Genomic DNA, 27,378 nt, shown 5'->3' on the forward strand with positions numbered 1-27,378 from the left:
TTCAAAGAGCCAACCTGCTGCGCGGCAGAATAGGCCTGGGGTGAGGACACAGCCCTGCTTCATCCCAGATCTAGTGTAAAACCTGTCGAACCTATGGGTCTCCCATCACATCCATGCGCCATAGTCATTATGTAGGTCTTAAATTAACTTCAGGGGGATGTCAGGAATGCCAGTAGGGCCTTCCACCGGGCAGCTCTATCAACAGAATCGAAGGCTGCTTTTAGGTCTACATATGCTGCTGTCAAAGGACAATTGAATTTGCGATGGATCTCAGATAAAAGATGAAGAGCAAGTATAGCGTTCATTGTAGATTGTCCAGCAGTGAAACCCAATTGCTCGGAGCAACGGCATTTCACAAGAAGAGGCTGGGACTGGGCAAGTAGGACAAGTGTAAAAACTTTTTTGGGAACAGAAAGCAGAGTTATTGGCCTGTAGTGACAGCACTCAGTGCACGGGCCTTGCCCCAGTGGGGGGATGATCCTTTCCATCCACTCTGCTGGCGTCTTCCCAGTAGTCCAAGCCCAGACAAAAGATTGGTATAATGCTACACTTATGGGCTCTGTGGTGCACCTGAGGAGTTCGGGTGTTATGCCATCAGGTCCAGCAGCATGCCCACTTCCCAGTTTCTTTATGGCAGAGTGGACCTCTTCCATAGTAGATACATCTACCCAGGTTTCAGGGTCAGGGTTTGCATCTACTACTAACACACCCACATGTTACTACTAACACATCCAGATCTGGGCATGAAGTCGCTTCAGGATGGTTAAGTGCCTTACCTTAGTCCATCCTGTGCTTTGCTGCACATTGGGCTACCCACATTTGCCATCCTTGCCTGTCAACTGCCCTTCTCTCCAAATCTTCCCATTTCATGTTGAGGTGCTTGGTGTAATTCAGAACTGTTTGTTTCCATGTTATTTGCCGTCTTCCTCTCTTTCCTCTTGTGTTTTCTGGCTTCCATTCAAGGGCAGTATTTGGTAAATGTTCTTTTTCCATTCTCAGCACATGTCCCAGCCACTGATGTCTTCTTTTGTAGATTATTTGTGAGAGAGTGCCTTGTCCAGTAATTTTTCTGACTTCTTCATTCGTCTTCCTATCTCTATATGTTATTCTCAATATTATTCTCAGACATTTGTGATGAAATGTATCCAGCTTTTGAATATTTTTCTTGGTAAGTTACCATGTCTCACTGCTATATGTTGTGATGACAATTGCTTTGTACATGTTCAGTTTTGTCTTGAGGGAGATGTTTTTGAGTCACCAGATGTTTTTGAGTCTTCCAAATGCAGCGTTTGCCTTCCTGATTCTTCTTATTATTTCCTCGGAATTGGTACCATCTTAGCTGATGGTATTTCCAAGATACGTAAAATTGTCCACCTTCTCTTCAATTTTGATTTCTGTCCCTGTAGTCCCTATTAACATGACTTTACATTGTATCTCAAACCTATCTTCTCCATTACTTTTTACTTGGTTTGTGCATTTTTGTAGCTAGTTGGCATCTTCATTGATAAGAGTGACGTCGTCAGCAAAGTCTAGATCAAATAGCCTGGAATTGTTCCATTTTAGGCCATATGTATCACCGTCACATTGTTTTAATCCATAGTCGATGACTAGCATAAACAAAAAAGGAGACAGGACGCACCCTTGCCTTACACCTGTCTTGATGCTGAATGGCTTACTCAATCCGTTTTCCATTTTAATGCAGCATTTTGAGTTGGCGTAGAATGCCTTCATAACATTGATTAATTTTGTTGAAATTCCATATTGTGCCACAATTTTCCACATTGTTTCTCTGTTTATGCTATCAAATGCCTTTTGAAAGTCCACAAAATTGATGGCAAGCCTGCCTTGTGTTCTCAGTAATCCGTCTCTGGGTGAAAATAGCATCTGTGCACAATCTCCTTTGTCTAAATCCAGATTGTTGTTCACGTAGGATGGTATCCATCTTTCCTTTCATCCTGTTCAGGAGGACTGCTGCTAATACTTTTCCTGTGACAGATAGAAGTGTTACGCCCCTCCAATTTGAGCAATTGTTTAGATCACCTTTCTTTGGTAACTTGATTATGATACCGAGGGTCCATTCTTCCGGCCCTTTCTCCTCCGTCCATATTTTATTGCACAGCAAATAGATGACTGATTCCACGTCTTCGCCTCCATATTTAAGCATCTCAGGATGAATGCCATCCAAACCAGGTGCCTGGTTGTTTTTCAGCTTCTGCAATGCTTTTTTTACTTCTTCAGTTTTTACCTCAATACATCTATATCTAGGTCTAATGGTTTATTATCGTTAAATTCCAGTCTTGTAATTGGTTCTGGTTGGTTTAGCACTTCTTTGAAGTGTTCCACCCATCTATTTTCTTGTTCCTCCTGTGTTTTCAAAATTTCTCCTTGTTTCCCTTTCACTGGGACACTTCTGAATTTTGATCCATATCCTGTTAACTGTTTCAGGATCGTTTAGACTGTTCTTGCGTCGTTTCTTTCCCCTGCTTCTTCAGCTTCACTAGCCTTACTTTCTATCCAATTTCGCTTATCTTTTTTGCATTGTTTCTTTACTGCTTTGTCAAGGTTCCTGTAGGTGTGTTTTGTTTCTTCAGTCGCATGTTGAAGTACTCTAGAGCCTTTTGTTTTCTTCTTTTGTCTATAATTTTCCATGTTTCTTCTGAGTATTCTTTCTGTCTTTGCAGGACTTCTTCCTGGGTTGAGCATGTTTTACTATCAGATTTATTTGTCAGCCTAAACTCCGCCCAAAGTCCAATTTTGGATCAAAGTTATTGAATAGCTTTGAATGCAGGTTGTAATTTATTAGATCTTTTTCCCTCATGCCAAGTTCTCAAAATAAGCTTCACAGTCCCCTTTTGCTCTCACCTGAAAAATAACTGGTAAACATTTACATGCAGTGTTGTCATGGCACACTCTGGCCTCAGATTTCTTTGGCAAAATTTGAAATGTCTCATCAGATAGCCAGTGGCATCACTCATAGCATTTCGGTTTGGGAATGACATCTACGGCTTCTCAGATGACTGTACTTATGGCTGTCCAAGTTTATTCTACATTATCCAGGAGAGTGCCACATGCATTGAATTTGTTATGCAAGTGCTGAATTTTCAGCGATACTTTGTGCCTACTATGTCATAACGAGCTCGCTCTTTTGTTGAAATGGGGGGTAATTGCCATTTTAGCAACCAGGAGATGATGGTCAGTAGTTGCCAAAGCTTCTGTACCTCTGTAAATCCAATATGACCTTGCTGTACTACAATTTTGGACCAATATATGATCCAGCTCCTTCTTCATCCAGCCATCGTTGTATATCCAGGTTTCCCAATGGATATCCAAGTGCTTGAACCAACTGCCAGTGATGGTCATATTATGTACCATTCCTCCTATGCTTCCAAATCCCTAAGAGCTGGCTACTTTTTCTGAAATGTTGTTTTGTAAAAGGATATTGTCAAATTAAATTTGATGCAAAATTTAAAATAAAATAAAAAATCCAGTGGAATCGGCTGTCTTTAAATGAACATTCCTGTGATGGGTTGGATCACAGAAAAGCCCTTGAGGGCGGCCAACTGATGTGCCAAGACTACGTCTGCCCCTGCTTTCTTGCCTGGCAGCTTGGGACTTCAGTGCCCTGCCTGGTTTGAGCCAGACCCGCTAGCCTGCTGCAAACCCAGACCCTGGTCTGAACCACGTCCCCTAACAGCTGTAGGCTTAAACTGAAAGCAGCTTAAGAAGTGTTCCTGTCTTTAACACTCAGATACCCAGCTCCCAATGGGGTCCGAACCCCAAATAAATCCATTTTACTCTGTATAAAGCTTATACAGGGTAAACTCATAAATTGTTCTCCCTCTATAACACTGATAAAGAGATATGCACAGCTGTTTGCCCCCCCCCCCAGGTATTAATACATACTCTGGGTTAATTAATAAGGAAAAAGTGATTTTATTAAATACAGAAAGTAGGATTTAAGTGGTTCCAAGTAGTAACAGACAGAAAAAAGTAAATTACCAAACAAAATAAAATAAAACACGCAAGTCTATGCCTAATACAGTAAGAAAACTGAATACAGATAAAACCTCACCCTCAGAGGTGTTCCAGTGAGCTTCCTTTTACAGACTAGTCTCCTTCTAGTCTGGGTCCAGCAAGCACTCACACCCCCTGTAGTTACTGTCCTTTGTTCCAGTTTCTTTCAGGTATCCTTGGGGATGGAGAGGCTATCTCTTGAGCCAGCTGAAGACAAAATGGAGGGGTCTTCCAGGGGTTTAAATAGACCTTCTCTTGTAGACCTCCTCTCTCCTATGCAAAGTCCAGCTCCAAGATGGAGTTTTGGAGTCACATGGGCAAGTCACATGTCCCTGCATGACTCAGAACTTACAGCTAGCAGCCATGGTTCACATGCTGCCTTGAACATCCTCAAGTAGACTTCTTATGTGGATTGGAGCCTTCCAAGATCCATTGTCCATTAAGTGCTTCTTGACTGGGCATTTAACTTGCACATTCCTTTCTCAAGAAGCTGACCAAATGCTTTACTAAGGAGATTTAGAAATCAAGCAAGTACACAGCCAATATTCATAACTTCAAACACAAAAATGATACATGCATACAAATAGAAGGAGTAGATTCAGCAGATCATAACCTTTACAGAGATATGTTACATGGCATATGTAGCATAAAACATATTCCAGTTATGTCATATATACATTCATAAGCATATCCTCATAAAGCATTATGGGGTGCAACATCATAATTCCCCTGCAGTGCTTTTAACCCCCAAACACTGTAGCACCGAAAACCTCAGCATGAAACTAACTATAAACAAAGGTGAAACTGACTTCATTGATTTTCATTGTCCAAGCTGAGAAATGTACAAAACTCAAAGAGCATAAATAGTGATGAGTAGATTAGACAGTCTAAAATTCTCTCACCTGTTATACTAGACTGTGATATTAGTAAAATAAGTAAAGGAACGTGTTTGGTTTTGCAGTGTCATTGTTAAGTGATCATGCCCCTTGACAAAAAAGATTTACCTTTTAAAAATAATTTATCTAGAACAGCTGTTTCATAGACACGAAGGCCCCAATTCAGCAAAGCATGTAAGCATGTAAGCATGTATTAACTTTAAGCAGCTGATTAGTTCCATCCTTATTCGGCAGAGCATGCATTTGAAGTTAAGCACATGTGTAAGCATTTTGCTTAGTAGAGACAAAGTGCTTTTCTGAATTGGTGCCCAAACTGCTGCCTGTGCTACTGCCAGTAACCCTGCTTTCACAAAGCACTAGTGTGCAAAAGCAGACGCTCTGGGCAGTAGCACGTAGCAAGGTTCTATTTTAGGCAATGAAGCATCTGCTTGCCTAGATGATATCTTTTCCTAGGATGACAAAGGTCCTCTCAGCTTCTTGTTCATGAATTAGGAGAAAAGCATGACATGAAAGCAAACAAGATGTTTCCAATAATTAACTAATAAAGCTATAGCAAAATCAATTACTCCTGGAAGAGCAAATCCTGCTTCCCTGACTCAGGCAAGTCCCTACTCTGTCCTCATTGCAAGTACTTGTGTGAGTAAGGCCAACGGGATTCAGCCCTAGTAGGCATTTCCACGGAAAATGGAATTTTCTTGTCTGCATCTTGGACGTGTGCTGGCTAAACAATTATTTTTGATGTTCTCTCTTTAAAGCTGTATCCTGTGGTAGTCCAGTTATTCCAGAAAATGGTGCCATTGAGGGCTCAAATTTTACTTATGGCAAGAAGGTGCTGTACAGGTAGGAGAGTCGTTGTGTTTGGAGCAGTACTGTACTCAGAGTCTGGAAGCAAATGAGAAAAACAACAACTGGATTTAATAAGAGAGTAATTGACTCCACAAAATGTGGAGGAAAGTAATGGAACAATGAACAGAATCCACCCCAAAACTCACCCATTAATCCTTTCCTGGGGTTCACAACTTATACAATACTAGGTTGCATTTATTTTAATACACAGAGTAGAAAACGAATATTGCAGAGTACTGTATCTGGACAACCATTCTGTAGTTAGTATATAATGTTTTACTTATTCCACATAGTGGGCTGTGTATTAACAAAGCCCTTGAAATAATGATAGTACTGTATAGTGGGCCTATTAATCTCTCCCCATTCATCACCCCAGAAACCCAGGTTACCCCAGTATCATCCTGTATTATTATTTGTATATGTATTGAGGTAGCACCTGTGAGCCCTAGTCACAGACCTAGACCTCATTGCTCTAGGTGCAGTACAAACACAGAACAAAAATAGGGCCCTACCTCAAAGTGCTTATTGTCTAACTATAAGACGAAAATCAACAGGTGGATACAGACAAACAGATGGGAGAGCAAGAGGAAACAATGAGACAATACTAGCCAGCATGGTAGCCTGTGGTCTCAGCACACTAGCTGCCTAATGATTGCCAAGTATTTTGTAGGCATCATGTCAAGGAAGAGTTTAAGAGGTCTTTGAATGGCCAGGATATCACAGAAGTCACTGCAGAGTAGGAAATGTTATGTTTTCAATGGTGTTCACTGTGCACACTGTAAAAGACCACATAAATACTAACCAGGCCTGTGGAATAGTCCCTTTTGCTTTGCCAATCTGGGTACAAAACCAACATTTTTTGTGAAAATTTGGCAAATTGGGCCCAGGAAAATTTTTCCTATTTTCTCCGAGAAACAGCTTTTTTTAGTGAAATCTCTTTGTTTGGCATTTCTACAAATTCTGAATAAAATATTCAGCATTAGCTCAAATACTAGTCCATCCATACTGACTCCTGGGATATGGAGTATAACTCCATCCTTCCACCCACTGGCCAGAACGATGGTGAAGGGACTTGAGGACACATCCACAACATAGGGGCTAGTTAAAGACTGAAGCCACAATGTCCCTCTGTGTTTTTGTCCTTTGCATTCTATTCAGGCATGAGCCTACAAGACCTAACAGACCTAGGATCAATGTTTCAAAAGAGGCTAGGCGACTTAGGAGTCTAAGTCCTATTTTGAAAAATGAGCTGAGCACTTCAGAGCCTAAGTCTCATTGGAAACGTATGGGACTTAGGCGCCTCAGTGTCTCAGTCACTTTTGTAAATGGGACTTGGGCTCATAAATCACTAAGGTGCTTTTGAAAATTTGATCCCTAGGAATCACATAGATTTTTACTGGGATGAGGGAGCATTTCCTTAGCTAATCCTGTGCACTTAGTAATATATATGGGTGGGAGGGAGGAAAGGGATGCTTGGGGAGAATCCAATAAAAACAAGATGTATGTATTTTATAGTGATTTTCTTCTTTGAATGCAGATGTAACAAAGGATACAATCTGATGGGTGAAAAGGAAACATCATGCCTTGCTAGTGGTGCTTGGAATCATGCTCCTCCTGCCTGTGAAATAGTAACATGTCCGAGCCCACAGGACATAAACAATGGAAAATACACACTGAGTGGCATGACATACCTTTCTACTGCATCATATACGTGTAACAGTGGATACAGGTAAAAGCTGTAGAGTCAAGTCACAGGCACTCTAAGTGCTGTGAAGATGCTGATGAAACATAAAGACTTGCTGGAATGGCTAATTCATGTCTGATGTAGAGAGTGTCAGAGGAACACAATAGATTTAAGGGTTTTTTTCATCTTTGAGGTTCTTTCTGTGTTTCACACAAAATGCCAACGCTTGTGGGAAGCTCATGTAGCATCAGTCATCTTATTAATGTTTAATTCATTCCCTTTATCACCAAGCTGTAAAGCACATTTCAAACATATGGAAATTAACCCAATATCAGAACCATATTTAAAAGTTCTTCTTTACACCTGAAAGGCTGCAGTACACTTAATTAACTTTTAATGTTTATGCAAAATTATTTTTATTATTATTTTGCATTGATCTTAAAATGCCAGCTAGAAATGGTCTTCTGTAAATTAAAGTGACCATTCTAGCCATTCTAATGAATGAATAAAATCCGTAAAATAGTGATTCATTTTAAGCTTGGGTTTTCATTTTACATTTGTGGATTGAGTCTGGTGTAAACAGATTTTTAGCAGACAATTAAAAATGAATAAACCCCATTATATTAAAAGAAATAGCTTTAATCATGTTACCTACTGTGCAAATTAAAAAATCCTTAACATTATCTATATCTGTTGCAAACACACACCTATACTGACATAGATACATACTCTGGGCCTAATTCTCCTCTGCCGTTCATCTTGTGCAATTATTCACATCTGTCCAAATGAGCGCAAACAGGTGTGAAATGATAACACTGGAGTAAGTGAATGGAGGATTCTGATTTAGTAGTGTTTTTACACATACTTTGTGCTCACTTTCAATTGGTGTAAATGACTACTTAAACTACAAGGCAGGGTAGAATCGGGCCCTATAGCTACAGTACGGGCTCAATCCTGCACTCCTAACTTGGGCATAATTCCTACTAAAGTAAATGGAAGCTTTGTCTACGACTGCAGAATTAGGCCAACCAGACAATATATATCATGGCTTCTTTTATAGATGGAAATCTATTACATGAAAATTACAGTTAATGTATAGTGTTGTTTCACAAATACCGGTTCCATCAATGTATTTTGAAGGCTCTTTTGTATAGTATGGGTGATTTATTTTTTTAATTCCTGCATGAAGCCTAAATAATTTAGCTTTTTGTGGCCATCCAGCCTGGATGTTTGGGAGATGAACTCCACCATCCCCTTTTGTAGTCACCACTCCAGCCAGTGACCCTCCACACCACACCCCTATGCTGGGTGTCGTGGCATCTGTACAAGCACGGATCCAGTCCCTTCTGTCGTCCACCCCACATGCTCTTTTTCACACCGGCATGTTCCAAGCCTGTGCAGAGCCCACCTCCTTGGCAGTGCCACACACCTTATGTGCCACGGCTCAGCACTGGAGTTGGCCTTTCACTGGTGAATTATACTATGCCTGAATAACACTGTGCCATTTTGTGCATATCCCTTGGTGTTACTATAGCTAAGGAAACCAAAAGATCAGCTAACTTTTAATATCTTAGGCCTTTCCTCAGCCAGCAAAAACCTTTAACATCCTACAGGGAATGAATGGCTTTTTGAAAAATAATCTAAATATCAACATGTTCCTTAGTCTTTTGGGTGAATCAAGTTTCAGAGTTCTGCAGATGCACATTGTGGTGGTATATAAATAAATAACCTAATTCAAACACTGATGGCCCAATCTTGCAGTCCACAGGTGGGCAGAACTTCCATTTGCTTCAATGGGAGTTTTATATGCGTCAGTAGAGCGATCCAGACCAGAATAGACTCTCAGCTTTCTCCTCCAGTAGTTCTGATCACCTGCTGTTCTGACAAATTTCAGAGTTGTAGCCATGTTACTCTGTATCAGCAAAAACAACCAGGAGTACTTGTGGCACCTTAGAAACTAACAAATTTATTTGGGCATAAGCTTTAGTGGGCTAAAACCCACTTCATCAGATGCATGGAATGGAAAATACAGTAGGAAGATATATACAGATACATAGAACTGGAATTAATTTGCAAACTGGACACCATCAAATTAGGCCTGAATAAAGACTGGGAGTGGATGGGTCACTACAAGTACTGAACTAATTTCCCATGCTAATTTCCCCCTACTGTTACTCACACCTTCTTGTCAACTGTTTGAAATGGGCCATCCTGATTACCACTACAAAAGTGATTTTTCCTCCTGTTGATGATAACCCACCTTAATTGAATTGTCTCGTTAGAATTGGTAAGGCAACTCCCATCTTTTCATGTAATATGTATATATATCTTCCTACTGTATTTTCCATTCCATGCATCTGATGAAGTGGGCTGTAGCCCACGAAAGCTTATGCCCCAATAAATTTGTTAGTCTCTAAGGTGCCACAAGTACTCCTCGTTTTTGTTCTGACAAGGTTAGCCGTATATTTTGTGAACAGAGGGTAAAATCCTGGCCCCAATTAAGTTAATGGCAAACTTCCCCATGACTTCACTGGGGCTAGGATTACAGCTAGAAGGTATTTGCAAGGAGCTCCCGGCTTCTGTCCCCACCCCCATACAAACTGCAGTTACAGATTAATAATAACCTTTAATTCTCTTAGCCTACAGGGTCCCCCAGTACTTGTGTGTGAAGCTTCAGCTAACTGGAACAGCATACCACCAGTCTGCAAAATTGTCTCTTGTGGATCCCCTCCTGCCATCAAAGATGCTGTGATCAGTGGGAATAACTTTACTTTTGGCAACACAGTCACTTATATGTGTAAGGAAGGGTATGTACATTAGCACTATTAGAATAAAACCCACAATGAGTAAAAATTGTCAAGCCACACAGCAGCTCACTCGCTGTAAGGCAAGGTCCTAATGCGATTCTTTGAGGTCCCATGCTCTTAAGAACATGGCTGTTTTATTAATGCTCATTAATTAATTCTTGGTTCGGTTGTAACTAGCTGGAAATGAAAGGTGAGTGACAGTTTTTGTGAAGTGGAAAGTTGGTATGTGTCAATACTAGCCCATTTGTCAGGTTTCAGGAGCCAGCTAGAGTTAGGTGGGATACAGACTTGAATGGGAGCGCTACAGGGAAATCCAGTTGCTGAAGGCAGTAATACTGATAATTCAATTGGAGCCCCTTTCCCTCTAGTCACTGTTGAAACAGTGCCCCCGCATGGTGTGATGCTGGCAGTGCCATATTTGAGAGGAGACATATTCTAAAATCAAGGATCCCATGGCTCTTTTCACTAGAGTAATAATAAAATAAAGAGTGACTATTTCATCAGTAGATCGCTAAGCACTTCACAATCTGTGAATGTGTTTATCCTCACGACACCCCTGGGAGTCAGGGCAGTGCTATTATCCCCATTTTACAGATGGGGAACTGAGGCTCAGAGATGCGAAGTGACTTGCCCAAAGTCACATAGGAAGTCCATGGTGGAGTAGGGAAGTGTACTCATGTCTCCCACATCCTTGGCTGTGCCCTAACCACTGGACAGCCTTCCTCCCACTGGCGAGCAGGGATATTAATCCTGGTGTAAAGGCCAGATTCTAATTTGGGTGAATTACATTCCATCTTCATGAACATCTCTCTGCAGTTTCAGCTATGCAGTGTCCTTCTTCATTTTCTGTCTGTGTAGTACTTCTGTGCATTTTTAAATATATGCCATAGTTCATCCCAGAGGAGGTTGCAAAGTCCTGCAAAGACTTTCTCGCACGTGCTTAATTTACCCACTGTGAGTAGTCCCACTGAAGTCATTAGAGCTACTCAGTGAATAAAGTCAAGCACACACATTAAGTCTTTGCAAGGTCAGGGTCTAAGTTTATAGAGCATTTTGTTCTCCTTCTTGATGAAAGGAACAAAATACATGTATAATCATTCTCCTTCCAAGCTGAAATCTTCAACATTGTATCTGATATAATTACATTAAATTCTTCATTTTCTTTTTCTTAAATGTGCTCAGACTCAAAATGCTTTGTTATTTATGGTACAAGTATTTTAAACAGGTCGGCTTAAAAGCATTTGGAGAAAACAACTGTCACCTCTATGATAATGAATATAATGATGGGTCATATTAAAAACTGGCACTTCTATGTGCTTTTTTCCCCCTGGAATCCCAGCCAACAGTGTCTGAAAATAAATACTGCAGACAAGTCAAAGTACTTTTACAGATGTGGCCAACAAAATCTAAACAGTCACTTTCCAACCCTCAGCTGCAAAGATTCATCAGAGACTTTCACAGTGGGTTGTTGTTCATCCTCTTTTTGTTTGAACACACCACAGAAAATGTAAGACTTTAAATAAACTCACAGACAACACATTTTGTGTTTAAACAACTGCAGTTTAAGTGGGACAATTGGCAGCATGAAGTGCTGCTTATGATCCAATGCCAGAGACTGATTAGCTAAATATAATATTATCCACTGACTACATGTTAAAATTGCAGTATTTGTGAAAGATTAGAAACAAATTACATGTCATACTGAATTTTAAAAGTATTTCTTTTTATATATGTTGGTGGTTTCTTATGGAAGAGTCATTACCAAATGACAATATACCCATTAACAACAACAATATTTTTAGCTAACTAGCTTAGGATTTTGTGCTGATACCTATTTCCATAGTATCTGAGTTCTTCATAGGTCAATTAGATTGGCATAGCAAGAACCCCACTGGATTTCATAGAGTCTTCAACTCTTCTTCCTTCTCTAGTTATAAGAAGCTCTGCTTTCGGTAGAAGTTTTTGGTTTGTTTCCATTTGGTGGGGAAGGTTGATTGCTATTGTAAATGTTGTTCTGATTGTGATGGAAAAGCTTTACCAAAAGGTAAAGTCTTGCTGTGTGTCCGGATAGCCAGACTACCTATTTCTCCATAGATAATAGGTTTTTCTATAGCCGCCCTTGGTGTAGTATCTAAGCAGTAAACAGTCACACTAGAGTTGCGACTATTGTCTAAAGTGGACCCTTCCCAGCTCTAGGAAGCTCTGCTTGGAGAGTTTTCCAGGGCATGTGGGGTGGCTTAACCCTTCAGTTATCAATCTAACTCCATATGTTGTTGGTCTTTTCCTGATCCACAGCTACACATTAATTGGCCCTGACACCGTAGAATGCTCAGCCAGTGGTGAGTGGAGCATGAGTCACCAGCAGTGCCTGGCGGTTTCCTGTGATGAACCTCCCCATGTGGAACATGCTTCCCCAGAGAGCGCCCATCGGTTGTTTGGCGATATAGCTTATTACTACTGCTCAGATGGCTACAGCCTGGAGGACAATTCCAAGCTGTTTTGCAATGCTCAAGGGAAGTGGGTGCCTCCTGCTGGCATGAAGATGCCCCACTGCATCGCTGATTTTTGTGAGAGGCCGCCCACAGTGTCGTACGCCATCCTGGAATCAGTTAATAAAGTAAAGTTTCCTGCTGGTTCAGCCGTGAGCTTCAAGTGTATGGAAGGTTTTGTCCTAAACACGTCTGCTAAGATTGAGTGCAACAGAGGTGGTCAGTGGACTCCTTCTCCTTTGACTATCCAATGCATCCCGGTTCGCTGTGGGGAACCACCGAGTATTAGAAATGGCTATGCGAGTGGAGCCAACTACAGTTTTGGAGCAGTGGTGGCTTACAGCTGCAACAAAGGGTTCTATATCAAAGGAGAAAAGAAAAGGACATGTGAGGCCACAGGAGACTGGAGCGGTAACCTACCTACCTGCCATCCGGTGTCTTGTGGAGAACCACCCAAGCTTGAAAACGGAGTCATTGAGGTATGATAAGGGTTTTCCAAGCTGCTCGCTGCGCTGGCAAAGTTGAGGTGTCTTAAAGATTCCCACCGGCTAGCCCACTAAAGTTGAAGTAGGATGCAAGCAGAACTGATAAGCAAAGGAATGATGGGGATGGCCTTGTATCAGAATTAGGCTTCTCAAAAACACAAGCCTATTAACAGAATTTCCTATTATGAGCAAGGATTTGATGTAGGAGACGCAGAGTTCCTATGACATTCAAAAGAACACTCTACCAATTGGTGTTCCTAACGTCTCGCTACATATTTGTCCTCTCCAGTCTGTGGGCCAATTCCCACTGCTCCCTAGAGATCTATCCAGGTGCTACAGCTAGCTCAGAAACCTTGCTCTTTTTGTTCTTACTACCAGAAACATCTGATTTGAAATAAACAGATAACTCTGGGATGAATCCTTCCTTTTGGATGCGCACACAGCTCCCGCTGAGGGTAGAATTTGGCCTAACTATCAAATTAAATTGAAATAAATAAAAGCTAGAAGTCAATAACCTCATCAGAGCTAAAAGGTGTAATGAACGCAGCTTTTCTCTTATTGTTGGACCCGTGTTCTACACTGACGGACAAAGAAATGTTTTCATGTTAAACTTCATGGGATATGGGGGGAGAGGCGAGATCAAATTTATTTTTTATTTTAAAGATCTAGCTTCAATTAGAATTGAGGCTGGAGGGGGAACAAACATCCTCTCTCGAGGGGTGAGGCTGCAGTAAAAAGTTACAGGAAGAGTGGGAAGGATGCCTCTCAGAAATCAAGATTCTAAGATTGAAACCAAACATGAAACTGCCTTTTACCACTGAACTATGATTGTAACACAGTGGCCCCCATGTAATTAGGTTGATAATGGTAAGACAGTTCCACTAGGAGAAGCTGAGAGCGCATAATGTACCTAGAACCATTTTAACTGCTTCCTTAAGGGAACAAATTCTTCTTATTATAATTACTTTCTCTTATGAAGGCCAGTTACAGAGAGTGGCTAAATCAGCTGAAAAAATGAAACTCCCTCACTAGTGCATTCTTATTTCAGTTTGCTCAATTATTATTATGTATTATCATGAATACTGTTTTTCTACTGTGATAAGTATGCATTGTTCCTATAAAGTTTTCTTTGCTGTAGAGATAGAACACCTGAGATTGCAAGTACAATACTGCAGAGGTTCTCAAACTGTGTTTATTGTTGTTATTATTTTATCCAAAGCGCTTGACAATAGTTAGCTAACGGTACAAACAACATTTGGAAAGATCAGTAAGTGGTCCGCCGAGATCCTCAGCAATTTTCAAGTGGTCTGCGGGAAAAAAAGTTTGAGAACCTCTGCTCTACACTGGATAAAGCTTTAAATTAAAGAGCCATGTCATTTGCAGAGGTCTCCTCTGCCTACTTCCAGCCTTCTGTTGCTCTTCTCCCTTTTCATGTACAGATTTTTTTTGCATGTGTGTCCAGGAAAACATTTTCTAGCTTTAAATTTTGAACATTAAGCTTTAAAACTTTTTAATATTTCATTCAGTGCAACTCTATTGACCTCAGCGGGTGCAAGTCAAGGCAGAACTTGTCCCCTATATTTCTAGTGCAAACGTTTATTTCTTTGCAATCAATCCTTGTGTCTGGTTAGCAATTAGATACAGAAAGACGAATCAAATCAAAATTCATCTGCCAGGGTCAAGAACTTTTACCTTCTACTTACCATTTGTCTCACCCATTTTACAGAGCACAACTGGCCGTTTCTTTGAGAATGAAGTGTACTACCAATGTAATGCTGGCTACAAGCTAGTTGGAAGTTCAGTATCAGTCTGCCAAGCAAATCGTCAGTGGCATAGTGAATCGCCACCTTCTTGTGTTCCTCTCAGTTGTGGCAAACCACCTCCTATCCAGCACGGATATGCAAAGGGAGAAAGCTTTGATGTGGGATCCAAGATTGAGTTTTTCTGCGATGAGGGCTATGAGCTGATGGGAGATGCCTCTTGGACATGCCAGAAGTCTGGGAAGTGGAGCAAAAAGCAAAGCCAAAAGTGTGTGCCAACAAAGTGCCCAGAACCACCACTGATTGAAAATCAGCTCGTCTTGAAAGAGATGGTTCACCAAGTAGGTGTTGTACAGTTTTCCTGCAAAGAGGGCTATGTCTTGCATGGTTCCTCGGTGCTGAAATGTTTGCCGTCACAACAGTGGAATGATTCCTTTCCAGTCTGCAAGGTTGTACTGTGCCATGGGCCTCCATACATTCCCTTTGGTGACCCTGTGGCATCATCTCTTCATTTTGGTAGCACCGTGACGTACACCTGCATGGATGGGTTTTTACTGAAGGGAGAATCTACAATTGGATGCCAAGCTGATGGCTCCTGGAGCTTTCCATTGCCAGAATGTATTCCAGTAGAATGCCCCCAGCCTGAAGAAATTCAGAATGGCATTGTAGATGTGCAGGGTCTTACTTACCTCAGCACAGCACTGTACACTTGTAAACCGGGCTTTGAATTACTGGGGAACACAACTATTCTCTGTGGAGAAGATGGTCATTGGCTCGGTGGAAAGCCAGCTTGCAAGCCTGTTGAATGCCCAGAACCTAAGGAGATTCAGAATGGCAAATATTCATACACAAACTTTCATTATGGGCAGACTGTTACGTATTCATGTGACAGAGGATTCCAGCTCAAAGGGCTGAATGTACTGAGCTGCTTAGAGACAGGAGAGTGGGACGCAGATGTTCCATCTTGCAAAGCCATAAACTGTGACCCCCCTCGGCCCATCGAGAATGGTTTTGTGGAAGGTGCAGATTACAGCTATGGGGCTATGATCATCTATAGCTGCTTTCCAGGTTTCCAGCTGGCTGGTCTTGCCATGCAGACTTGTGAAGAGTTGGGATGGTCTAGCTTTACTCCGGCATGCCTACCAACAGACTGTGGCCTGCCTCCCCATATTGACTTCGGGGAATATGTGCAGGTTAGAAGTGAAGAAGGACATTTTGACCAAGAAAGAATACATCTTACTGAGAGCCCTCCTCTTTCTGACACGTTAGTTGCTAGTAGCTGGAAAGATATAAAAAGTCCTTTGAAGGAAACTAATGCAGTACAGTTGACAAACTTTTTATATGGAACCATAGTTATGTACACGTGCTACGCTGGTTATGAGCTATTAGGAAACCCCATACTAGCTTGCCAAGAGGATGGGACGTGGAATGGCAGTGCCCCTGTCTGCATATCAATAGAGTGTGACTTACTCTCACCCCTAGAGAATGGCTTTTTACATTTTACCGAGAATACACTTGGTAGCGTAGTGCAATATGCCTGTAAAACAGGGTATAAGCTAGTTGGTTCTGACACAAGGCTGTGTTTGCCTAACCGACAGTGGAGTAATGCTGCTCCATATTGCCAGGTGGTATCCTGTACCACACCTAACAAACTCATGAATGGAAACATAAAGGGAGAAAACTACACTTACAGGAGTGTGGTCCATTATGAATGTGATCCTGGGTACCAGTTAAATGGCTCAGATAAGAGGACATGCCAGGATAACCAAAAATGGGATGGGAATGAGCCTATTTGCATCCCCGTTTCTTGTGGCCAACCACCAGTTTTAGAAAATGGCCACGTGACTGGAGACGAATACACATTCCAGAAACACATGGACTACAGCTGTAATGAAGGTTTCCAGCTGCATGGGGACAGGAGTAGAGTCTGCCTTGCAAATGGAAGCTGGAGTGGAATCACTCCAGTTTGTAAATCTGTCAGGTGCGCAGTACCACTACCTCTTCCCAATGGAGAAATTATTGGATCCGAATATGGCGTTGGGAAGGAAGTTCAGTATCGCTGCAGTGAAGGCTACATATTGCATGGAGCATCCATACTTACCTGTCAAGCTGATGGCACCTGGGATACAGAGGCTCCGTACTGTGAGCCAGTCAATTGCGGACCCCCAGAAGACATCTCTCATGGCTTCCTGAATAGTTCAGGCTTCAGTTATGGGGAATACACACAGTATGTGTGCTTTCCCGGTTATGAGTTACGTGGAAATCCACTGCGGCAGTGTTTGTCCAACGGCTCATGGGGGGGAAGCCTCCCCTCTTGCCTCTTCTGTGAATGCCCCACGCCACTGATTCAGAACGGGGTTGTTATCGGGCAAGATTTCCGCTGCGGGAAAAGTGCACGATTTCAGTGCCTGGAGGGCTTTAAACTGCTAGGGCCTTCTGAACTCTCCTGTGAGGCAGCCGGCAAATGGAGTTCTGCTTTTCCACACTGCAGGCGGATTTCATGTGGCTCCCCACCAACAATCCCCAGTGCCTTTATCAGTGGAAGCAGCTCTGTGGATGAGAACACTGTAATATATAACTGCAGAACTGGCTTTGTCATACAAGGGAGGCCAGAGCTGACTTGTACAGATACGGGCGTTTGGAGTGAGCCGTATCCACGCTGCGAGCTGATGTCCTGTGGACCCCCACCTTCCGTTCCTAATGCAGTGGCTGTCGGAGAGGCCCACACCTATGGAAGCAGAGTCCAGTACAGGTAAGAAGGCTGCTGTAATTACATCTCCCTGAAATGTCAAAGGAATGAACATAGGACCTTTAAAGCAAATGAATACATTCAATTCGTGAGAGGCTATAAAATACATAGAAAAGCTGTGGAGCAGACCTCAGGAGGAAGTTGACACACATCCTTGGAGCTCCCGCTGCCATGTAACGCCTCACTCCAGCCTCATGATTGACCCACAAACTCACTGCATGTCATGCATTTAAGCCATGGAGAGTGCACAGTATACGTTAATATTATTGAGGTTGTGGTAAAGAATTTGTGTTACAGTTTCCAGGTATGTGTGTGTCTGTGTTTCTATGAAGCTGAAGTGACTGTATTAGCAGAGGAGTGGATTCTATCAGTGAGAGTGGCTAAAATGAGGGAGGGATGGGTGGGAGGGACAGCATGTATATGAAGGTACCTGAACAGGTGACTTCCCTGCTTGTAAGGGTTTGGGTGGATGGATTTTCACTGAAGCACACTTAACTGGTATGTGTATGTTTGTGTGCATACAAACAAACCCCATGGAGGGTCAAATTCTCCAGTCCAATTGAATTGCACTCAATGCAGGACTGTGTGGGGGAAAGCAAATTTGTCTTTAAGTTACCTTTGCTTTCTCCCAGTCTTGGGGTCTGCTTGGGATTTGTCCAATCCCTGGTGCAAGCAAGAGCAGCCCTCAGGTTGCCAACGGCCCCCAGGGGCAGATCCAGCAGCTGGCAATCCTCAGAACATAACACTGTCACCATACCCCTTTCAGCCAGCCATACCCTCTCTGCCCAAACCGCAGGAGCTGCTACTGTGGCTTTACATCACATGGGGATTCTCCTAGGCACAAGAAATCACCAGGGTGATGAATCCACCCTGTTTACTCTGTGCTGCTGGAGCAGGGGACGCAGCCAGCGATGGACTCAGTTCAAACTCCTGCCACCAGATTTATAAACACACAGCAAAAATGCCTCAACCCTCTCACAGCAGGTTGCTGAACTGATACAGAAGTCTAGAGGCGCTGCTCATAAGAAACAAATATTGACAATTGAGCCACATGGTAGGTTTTGTACCTTGAGGATTAGAACATCGTACGCGTGTGTACCAATGATTCTGATGCATTGCAGATGTCTGGAGGGCTACGTGATGGAAACAGAAATGGATACATGCACTTGTCAGGAAGACGGACACTGGTCTCCTAAGAGCATTTCCTGTTGCCTCAGAAAATGTCCCGTGCCCACAAATCTAACCAATGTAATTATTTCTGGTGATGAGTTTACTGTGAATAAGAGCATCACTTTATCATGCTCAGAAGGCTACACTTTGTCAGGAGCAAGCACATCTACATGCCAGGTAAAGAGCGTTGGCCTTTTCTTTTTTTAAAGGTGCAGATCACTATCCTTGGAGGTGTGCACTCATCTGTGGGTAGAATGTGGCCCTGCTTCCTGATTGTACACAATACAGGTGTAATGCACTGTAAAATATACAGCAGGTCCTGCTCCTCCCTTAAGAAAAAAACACAGGCTTCCAGATTTGGGAAACAGTCCTCTCCTCTTACTACTTAACCATAATACTGTACTGTGACTAAACGTTCTTTTTCACTCACTTTATTCTGTTTTAACTCTTAATTCTGTTTCAGCTCCCACTGAAATTAATGGGGATCATGCATCTTAATCCCTTGACACCTTTAAAAACCTCAGGCCTTGTATTTGTAAAAAACAAACCTCTTCAGCTATGTGGCCAATAATACCTCAGGCCTCGATCCTGCAAGTATCTACCCATCTGTTTAACTTCAGGCTTGGGAGTAGACCCATTAGAGTCAGGGAGACTACTCACGTGAGCCAAGTTCAGCATGGGAATGTGCGTGTGTAAGATCAGGGCCTTCCAGAGTTAAAACTGGAAGAATTTATAAACTCTCCCTGCTTGTGCTATTTTTTGTATTTCTGTTGAATCAGTTTGCAGGGGTCCGTTCGCTCCTGCTTTCCATCCCACAACAGACAAAAACTTAACATAAAAATGTAAACGTGTGAGAAAAACAATTCTACTCTCCTCTGTTTGCTGAACAGTTCTTTGGGTATTCGGATGCATAGCTGAAGCTGTTGACTGATACGTTGGAGAGGCAACATTGTTGTCTAGGGGTTAGAGTATTGGATTAGGAGTCTACAGAGCTGGGTTCCATTCCAGGTTCGGTCACTGACCTGCTGTGCGACTTTGAGCAATTCTCTTCACACCTCTCTGAGCTTCTGTTTCCCCTTCTGCCCTTTCTCTGTAAGCGCCTCTATGCGAGTGTGCAAAGCTCGCACAATGGGTCCCCAGTCTAGGTTGGGGCCTCTGAACGTTACATTACTGCAAATAATAATAAATGAGAATTATTGCCCATCTCTGTACTGGTAAAGCTCTCTCCCACATGTTTTCTGATGTTCTCATTTAATAGTTATTTCTCTTGCTTTTTAGCACAATGGCAGCTGGGTGCCATCATTTTCTGATGATATCTGTGTTCCTGTCTCTTGTGGGAAACCAGAAACCCCAGAACATGGAACTGTGCTTGGTGCTAGTTACAGCTACAAGGATGCGGTTCTTTATCAATGCAATGCTGGCTATGAATTACAAGTAAGTCAACTGAATCCACAGTATATGTACCAATACTATTAAGATTAACCCTTGTATTATCATCTTGATTGTTCTTGCTTATCCTCTTTGTTTAGTAGAACGTATTATGATTATTTTCTTAACTTCTGCTGAACATTTATGTCTTTTTCTTGCTGTTGCTATTGCCTATAGAATGATGCACATATAGATGGGGCTCTACAAAACACTTCAAAAGACCACTACCCTTTCTTGACCAGGTTGCAATTCAGATAAATATAAAATACAGGTCAGCAATTCATATGCAAAAAGTGGGTGGAGGGAGGGAAGAGATTTGTAAGAAGAGAAGGTGGTTTTGGCCCTTAGCAAATGCAGCTCTTTTTTTTAAATCAGTGGATTCTATTAAAGTGTTGCAAAGAGAAACCAGAACGGAGAGTTACTGTCTCACCCTTTGAACTACTGAATGTAAGCATAGACTGATTTCCCAGATTCCTCAACCCCAGCTCAGTTCAGCACTCCTGCTATGACTCCATGGCTCCCTCAGTGCACCTTCCACCTGACTATCTCAAAGCACTTCACAAACATTAGTGATCTCAGCCTCAGATAGTCCTGGGATGTAGATAAATAGTATCTCAGTTTTACAGATAAGGAAACCAAGACAAAGACGTTGCAGCAGCTTGCTCAGATTTACTTTGGGGCGGGGCAGGGCAGGGAGCAGAGTCCAGTGCTTCTGGCTCTGTCCTATGCTTTTATAATTAGCCCATACTGTCTTAACAAAGTAACAGTCAGTGAGAAAATAATAGCAAGTCATAACCTATCACAAGTTAGAAAACTTACATCTTTCTGATTTTTCCATAAATTATGAAAAGTGGCCTTTTAACCTTGTCAGATCCTGCACTGAGCCTGGGAGGTGTTGTGGTGGTGGTATTGTGAGGAACAGGGATGGTAAGGTAGGGAACAGTTCTGAAACAGAAAATACTTAGATTGTGAACTTTGTGAGGCAGTGACTTTTCGTTGCTCTGTGTTTGTACAGCGCCTAGCACAGAGGGATCCTGGTCCTAGGCTTTACTGCAATGCAAAAAAGACTAATGAAAATAATACAGTATTTAAGTCAGCCTGCTAGGATTCAATCCTGCAAGGTGCTGAACATTCTGGTCCTTCCCCAGGCAAATATTTATGCACATGTTTTACTTTAAGGATGTAAATAGTCTCATTGATCTGGAGAAGATAGACAAGCTCACCTTAATTACTCTCGTTACAGTTGGTATGGCAACACCCATTTTTTCATGATCTCTGTGTATATATATCTTCCTACTGTATTTTCCATTGCATTCATCCGATGAAGTGGGTTTTAGCCCATGAAAGCTTATGCTCAAATAAATTTGTTAGTCTCTAAGGTGCCACAAGGACTCCTCGTTCTTTTTGCTAATACAGACTAACACAGCTACCACTCTGAATCTTGTGAATCTGTTCAAGCTATTGTGAGGCTAGCAAAAAAAAGGAACCCTGCAATAACAACATGTGTATATATTGAAGGCATATTTTATAGTGGCAGCTGGATCAAACTGCAGTAATGGACTGATTTTAGGACAGAGGCTACCTCTCTGTCAGAGACAGAAGAAACCCACTGTAAAATTCTTCCAAATGAAAAATAGTACATGCTCCTAGACATTATTCCACCTACGCCCCCTAGTGGAGTCTTGTCTCCCTGCAGTTAAAACAGAAGTCCCCTACACTCCTCTGAAATGCTCTGCCGTGGCCTAATGCTCTAAGTACAAGCATACTTTAAAGTAAACACCTGCTCTTGGTAATAGGTGCTCTTCATATGGACATAACTAGTGAAAGAAATAAAACCCAAACTTAGAAGTTAGACTTAATGTTCTGTGACCAAAGAGACAGTTTAATTGCCATGTCCTGAAGAAGTGCTCGTAACTATTAGAGTGTAGGCAAGAGGACAAGAGACCTCGCCTAGAACATGTGAGTGGGATGGGATAGAAATAAAGTATTATTTAATTGAGAGCTCACCTCTGCCCAGCTGCTTTTGAAAGGAGTAAGTTAGGCCATTTTTCCTGAATTACAAAATGAGTATTGGAGTGAGGACCCATCTGAACCTTCTTGGAAACAGGTGAGACTCTGCTGGCAAGGAGAATGGTCTTAGATTCTCAACCCTGTGTTTAGAGCACAAAGACCACAGGATTGGGAATCAAGAGATTTAGATTCTCACTTTAGCTCTCCCACTGACTTCCTGTGTCGCCGCGGGCAAGTCATTTGACCTCTCTGTTCTTCAGTTTCCTCCGCTGCCATTTCCCTGCTTCACATGAGTGCTGGCCTGCTAACTGTGTCAGTGTTTGTGGAATGCTGCTACAGCGATAAACACCGTTGGAATGCTTATAAACAATTACAGATACAATCTCGGTCAATGCTTTTTTATCAAAGACCCTAACCAGAGCTGTGTGGGCCAAAGTCTGCTCTCAGTTACAAATGCAAATCTGGATTAATTCCACTGGAGTCACTCCCAATTTATGCTGATAGAAGTATGCCCCAAGTTCCTAGTGACTGACTGAACTCACAGGGTCTGATTTTCCCCTCACATACTCTGGTTTTACACCAGTGTGGTTCCATCAACTTCAATGGAGTTACTCCTGATTTACACAAACATGAGTGAAAATGGGAGAGAAGCAGGTGCAATGACTACACTGTGGGACAGATTCTCATCACAGCTGCACTGATGTAAACCAGGAGAAAGTCCACTGGAGTCAATAGAGTAGCACAGATGTAAAATGAGGTGTATGTGAGCAGAGACTCAGGCCCACCAACTTGGCAATTTTACTCTCCTGTTTTGTTTCTTTCACCATAAATAACCTCTACAGAGCAGGACACGATCCACTGCTCTGAGCACGTGACTGCGAGAGGTCAGACACTAAATCCTGATCTTGTCTTTGACATTGACGCACTCTACGGATTTGAGAAAGACACTTATCCTCTGCCTCTGTTTCCCCCAGCCGTACAATGGAGATTCTGACCTGGCTCTAGGGGGTCTTGTGAGAGTTAATTAGTGAACATTTGTAAAGTGCTTTGAAGATGAAAAGTGCTTTAAAAGTGCTAAGTAGTATTTTGTAATTATTAGATGTGAGAAACCCAGGAATCTAAGTGCATGCTGCCCCTTCTCATCTACCAAGGTTTGAACCCCGGAATGTGCATGGGATGCTCCTTCTCATTGGATTTCACTGCTTCTTTCTGTGGGAACTATATTTGATTCCACCCTAAATCCTGCATTCTCACCCAGTTTGTGGTTGGTGGTGCTATTGATGCAACATCAGCTGATCTAACTTCCTCTCTCCAGGACTGAGAATGTCATGGTTTTTGGCACATTTATTTTTTCCCATTGAGGACAATGACACACTAGTGCAAGCGTAGAGTATCCAAGGGGTCGCATCAAGGCACAAAGATTTTAAAGCAACCTTTCTCGCCATCTGTCCTTTTCTGAACTCAAAATCTGTCGCGGATGTTATGCAAGTTTTAGGACAGAATTCTGCTCTGACGTTCAGCTAGTGGATCTTGGTTCCAACATTCTGCTCTCCCTTGGTACATGGATTTCTATAGGAGGGAACATGTACAGAGGGATAGCAGAATAAAGGAGTCACGATTGGTCATGAAAAAATGAGAGCAGCTTTGATTCTCTTCTCCTGCAGTGCAGTAATGACACAATCCTAACGATTTTATGCTGTTTCATGATCTTTTTCCTTTTGTCTAATAGGGTGATGCAGAACATATCTGCCAAGGAAACAAACTATGGAGTGGAGCAGCACCAGTGTGCAGAAGTGAGTTCTAAATTAGTTTGTTGTATGTCTAGTGTGGCTTGGGAGTATTTTTATATGGCAGATAAGTACTAATGTTCAGTTTGCTTTGTCTATTACTTAAACTGTACATAAAACTTTAATGTGAATAGTATGACACATCTTGCAAAATTGCTATCATCTGAAGATAATGTTGTTATTAAATAAACTGCAACACATACTTTTTTTTTTTCCTCCAAGAAAACAGCACTTCTGGACAAAGCTTTTCAAAGGGTGATTTTTGGTGCCTTAATTTTTGGGTTCCCAACCTGAGACACCTTAAAGGGTTTGTTTGGGTGATGGGACCTGGTGGTTATATTTTGACACCTCCTCTCTGCTGTTTAACTGAGTGAAGCTTTGGGTAACTATTATTTAACTGTGCAACCAGGCTAGGGCCCTTTCTAAAACTCCAAGAAAAAGATATCCAATCACAGATAGGAAGGCCAGTGTGCTTGGATAAAGCTTGGGTTAACGTAACCAGAAACTGTTCCGTTTTAAGGGCACGCCCCACATTTAAACACTTTTACCATTTAGGGCAACATTCAGGGCTGTTGCTGACCTCTGAGTCACATGAAGTCAATGGGAATGGTGGGGGCTCAGCAGTCTGAAAATTAGGTACTTAATGTCTTTCATTTACAAAGGTTATGTCTACATTACTGAGCCTGTGTCGGCATAGCAATTGTACCTACTGTAGTGTAGCTATGGGGCTATCAATTGGTCGCCGTTAACTCAAAGCGATTAGCGCAAAACAAATTAACTAGATTTTAAAAATTAGTCGCAATTAATCGCAGTTTTAATCGCACTGTTAAACAATAATAAAATACCAGTTGAAATGTATTATAAATATTTGTGGATGTTTTTCTACATTTAGACACAGCATACACCAACAGAAGGAGTTTGTCTGGTAGTGGAGGAAAATCACCTCCCGAACAGTGTTCGCTACATCAACTCTGCCATCAGCATAGCTGTGTCAACACGGGGGGTTTTGTTGGCATAGCTATATTAGTCAAAGGTGTGGTTTTTTTCACGTCCTTGACTGATGTAGCTATGCTGACATAATTTTTAAGTGTAAACCAACCCTGAGACACTTACCCTGAATCATGATTTTGCTTTTTGTTTTCCTTTTCAAGTTTAACATCATTAATATGGCTGTAAAGATATTTTCTAATGCCTTCGGCTAAAGCCAACCTACATCAGATTTGTTTTTAGGGGTACCTGGCAAGCCCCAGACAGCATTCTGGGCTAGCTGTTATAGGATGTCTTTGCTAGTGAATGGAATAATCTGGGAATATTTGCATACATACTGCATATATGAAAATTACGTTTCCTCCATTCTAACTGCTCTTCCGGAAGATTGAGAAGGGGTTGTGACTGAGACAGGCAGTTGGTAAAGGCATCTGCATATTTTCTGCGGTATAGGGATCTCCTGTGGACCACCAGAATCGATAGAGAATGGATCTGTTCATGGGGAGGAGTTCCTATTTGGGGATGAAGTTCTCTACAGCTGTAATCGAGGCTTTGAACTACAGGGACCCAGCCGAAGAATCTGCCACGTTAACAGGCGATGGAGTCCCTCAGCCCCTTCGTGCGTGCGTAAGTACAGATCAGAGCGAGATGAGTGCCATTCTAGAGCAGGGCTAGGGGTAAAAAGCCATTGGTGGTTTACACAAGCGCTCCCACCAATGGAGCTGCACCAGCAGTCGTGCATTGGTGGGAAATATCAGGAAAAATGCCAGTGCAGACAAGGCCTAAGTGAGTAGTTACAGTTCGCATTTCCTCTTTGACTCCGATGGTGGCTTTAGTCTGCTAGATGCTGCAGCAAATTCTCCACCCAGTTGCATATTGAAATGGCAGGACTTGGGGTTGCACTGGGATAAATGATGGGAAAGCTTGGCCTGTAATGTCTGAATTTTATTGTATCGTGGAATATGGGTCTTGAATTATCACACTGCAGTGATGTGTCGTACGGGTGCCAGTGCTGACCCAGCTGGGTTGTTTTGGTGGGAGCAACTCAAATCACTGCAATCTGATTGTTTTGCTGTCAGAGCAGTGAGGTGTGACTGATTTTGGGGGGGAGGACAAAGTAGATATAATTGCTTTGTGCATTTCATAAATGTATTCTAGGGGCGTTATAGCCTTTTGCAAGGAATTCTGTCCAGCCTTCCTCTCTCACTTTTTACTCCTCTATCTCCACGTTGTGCTGCTGCAATGTGTGCTAATTTCTAGGTCCCCTTTCCACTTTACCTCTGTACAAAATGAGGAGTGAGAGCCTGTCTCTAATGCTGCTCCATCTATCGGTGATTCTGTCCCTCTGAGACATTGAGTCACATTTCTTTATATCTTGCTTTTCCAGCCTCAGTTTCCTCCCCTTCATCCTCCTTTAACTCGTTTTGTGAAGTAGGGCATGATACAGTGTACAAAAGAGAAGAAATAAAAACAAACGGCTTTGTATAAATACTGTAAAGATTATAAACTCAGAGACTTCTTTTCTAGGGATAACTTGCGAGCCACATCCCTCTATAGAAAATGCAGTGTCCGTGGCCTCAGGAAGTGCTTACAGAAGTAACGTTACCTATGTATGCAAGTTTGGATACCATCTCGTTGGGCCCCAGAATATCACATGTCTTGCCAATGGGACCTGGAGTAAACCCCTCCCATCATGTGAAGGTAACTGTTAAGTTTTATGCCCCAGTACGTATTGATCTAGGAAAAGCAATCATTATCGTTCTTGTTGGCATACCAATATGTATATCCTACAGCCAGAGAATCAAACCTCTTTCTGGAAATGTTCTTCCATGGAGCAATGAAGTGCAGTAGTTCTTTTTATATTACTATTAACTGGCACCCAATCAGCTAAAAGTATTACAGGAAATGGTTCCTAGAGGGGAGAGTTATTATTAAGACCAGAAGGCTTATCAGACAGAAAGGATATTCCTTTAGGGTCTGAATCTGCAAGGTACCATAATAGCTTTATAAACATCAATGAGAGCTAAGGGCACTCACCATTTTAACAAAGACTGTGGACAATGAGAACAAATGACTTTTCTCCCAGTGGCTCAGAAAATCCATATGAAGAGCCATTTTTAATTATTATTTATTTTAGCCAGGTTGGCACCTCATGGTAAGAACTTCAAAATAATTGTCTCAACAAATTTATCTCTCTCTCTCTCTCTCTCTCTCTCTCTCACACACACACACACACACACACACACACACACACACACACACACAC

General features: G+C 42.1%; 1 protein-coding gene across 1 annotated transcript in view; it reads left to right on the top strand.

Moving 5' to 3' along the window:
• Positions 1 to 27,378, top strand: part of LOC113405318 (sushi, von Willebrand factor type A, EGF and pentraxin domain-containing protein 1-like) — a 169,722-nt gene that overhangs the window by 112,244 nt on the left and 30,100 nt on the right. The window contains exons 34-41 of the mRNA XM_026646401.2: positions 5,666 to 5,750; positions 7,294 to 7,485; positions 10,080 to 10,247; positions 12,543 to 13,215; positions 14,948 to 17,733; positions 18,852 to 19,077; positions 20,179 to 20,334; positions 24,068 to 24,131. Of these exons, the coding sequence (XP_026502186.1) occupies positions 5,666 to 5,750; positions 7,294 to 7,485; positions 10,080 to 10,247; positions 12,543 to 13,215; positions 14,948 to 17,733; positions 18,852 to 19,077; positions 20,179 to 20,334; positions 24,068 to 24,131 (4,350 nt within the window). The remainder of the gene's footprint in view (positions 1 to 5,665; positions 5,751 to 7,293; positions 7,486 to 10,079; positions 10,248 to 12,542; positions 13,216 to 14,947; positions 17,734 to 18,851; positions 19,078 to 20,178; positions 20,335 to 24,067; positions 24,132 to 27,378) is intronic.

This window comes from Terrapene carolina, unplaced genomic scaffold (genome assembly GCF_002925995.2).
Source record: "Terrapene carolina triunguis isolate 2854851 unplaced genomic scaffold, T_m_triunguis-2.0 Scaffold35022, whole genome shotgun sequence".
NCBI classification, from domain to species: Eukaryota; Metazoa; Chordata; order Testudines; family Emydidae; genus Terrapene; species Terrapene triunguis.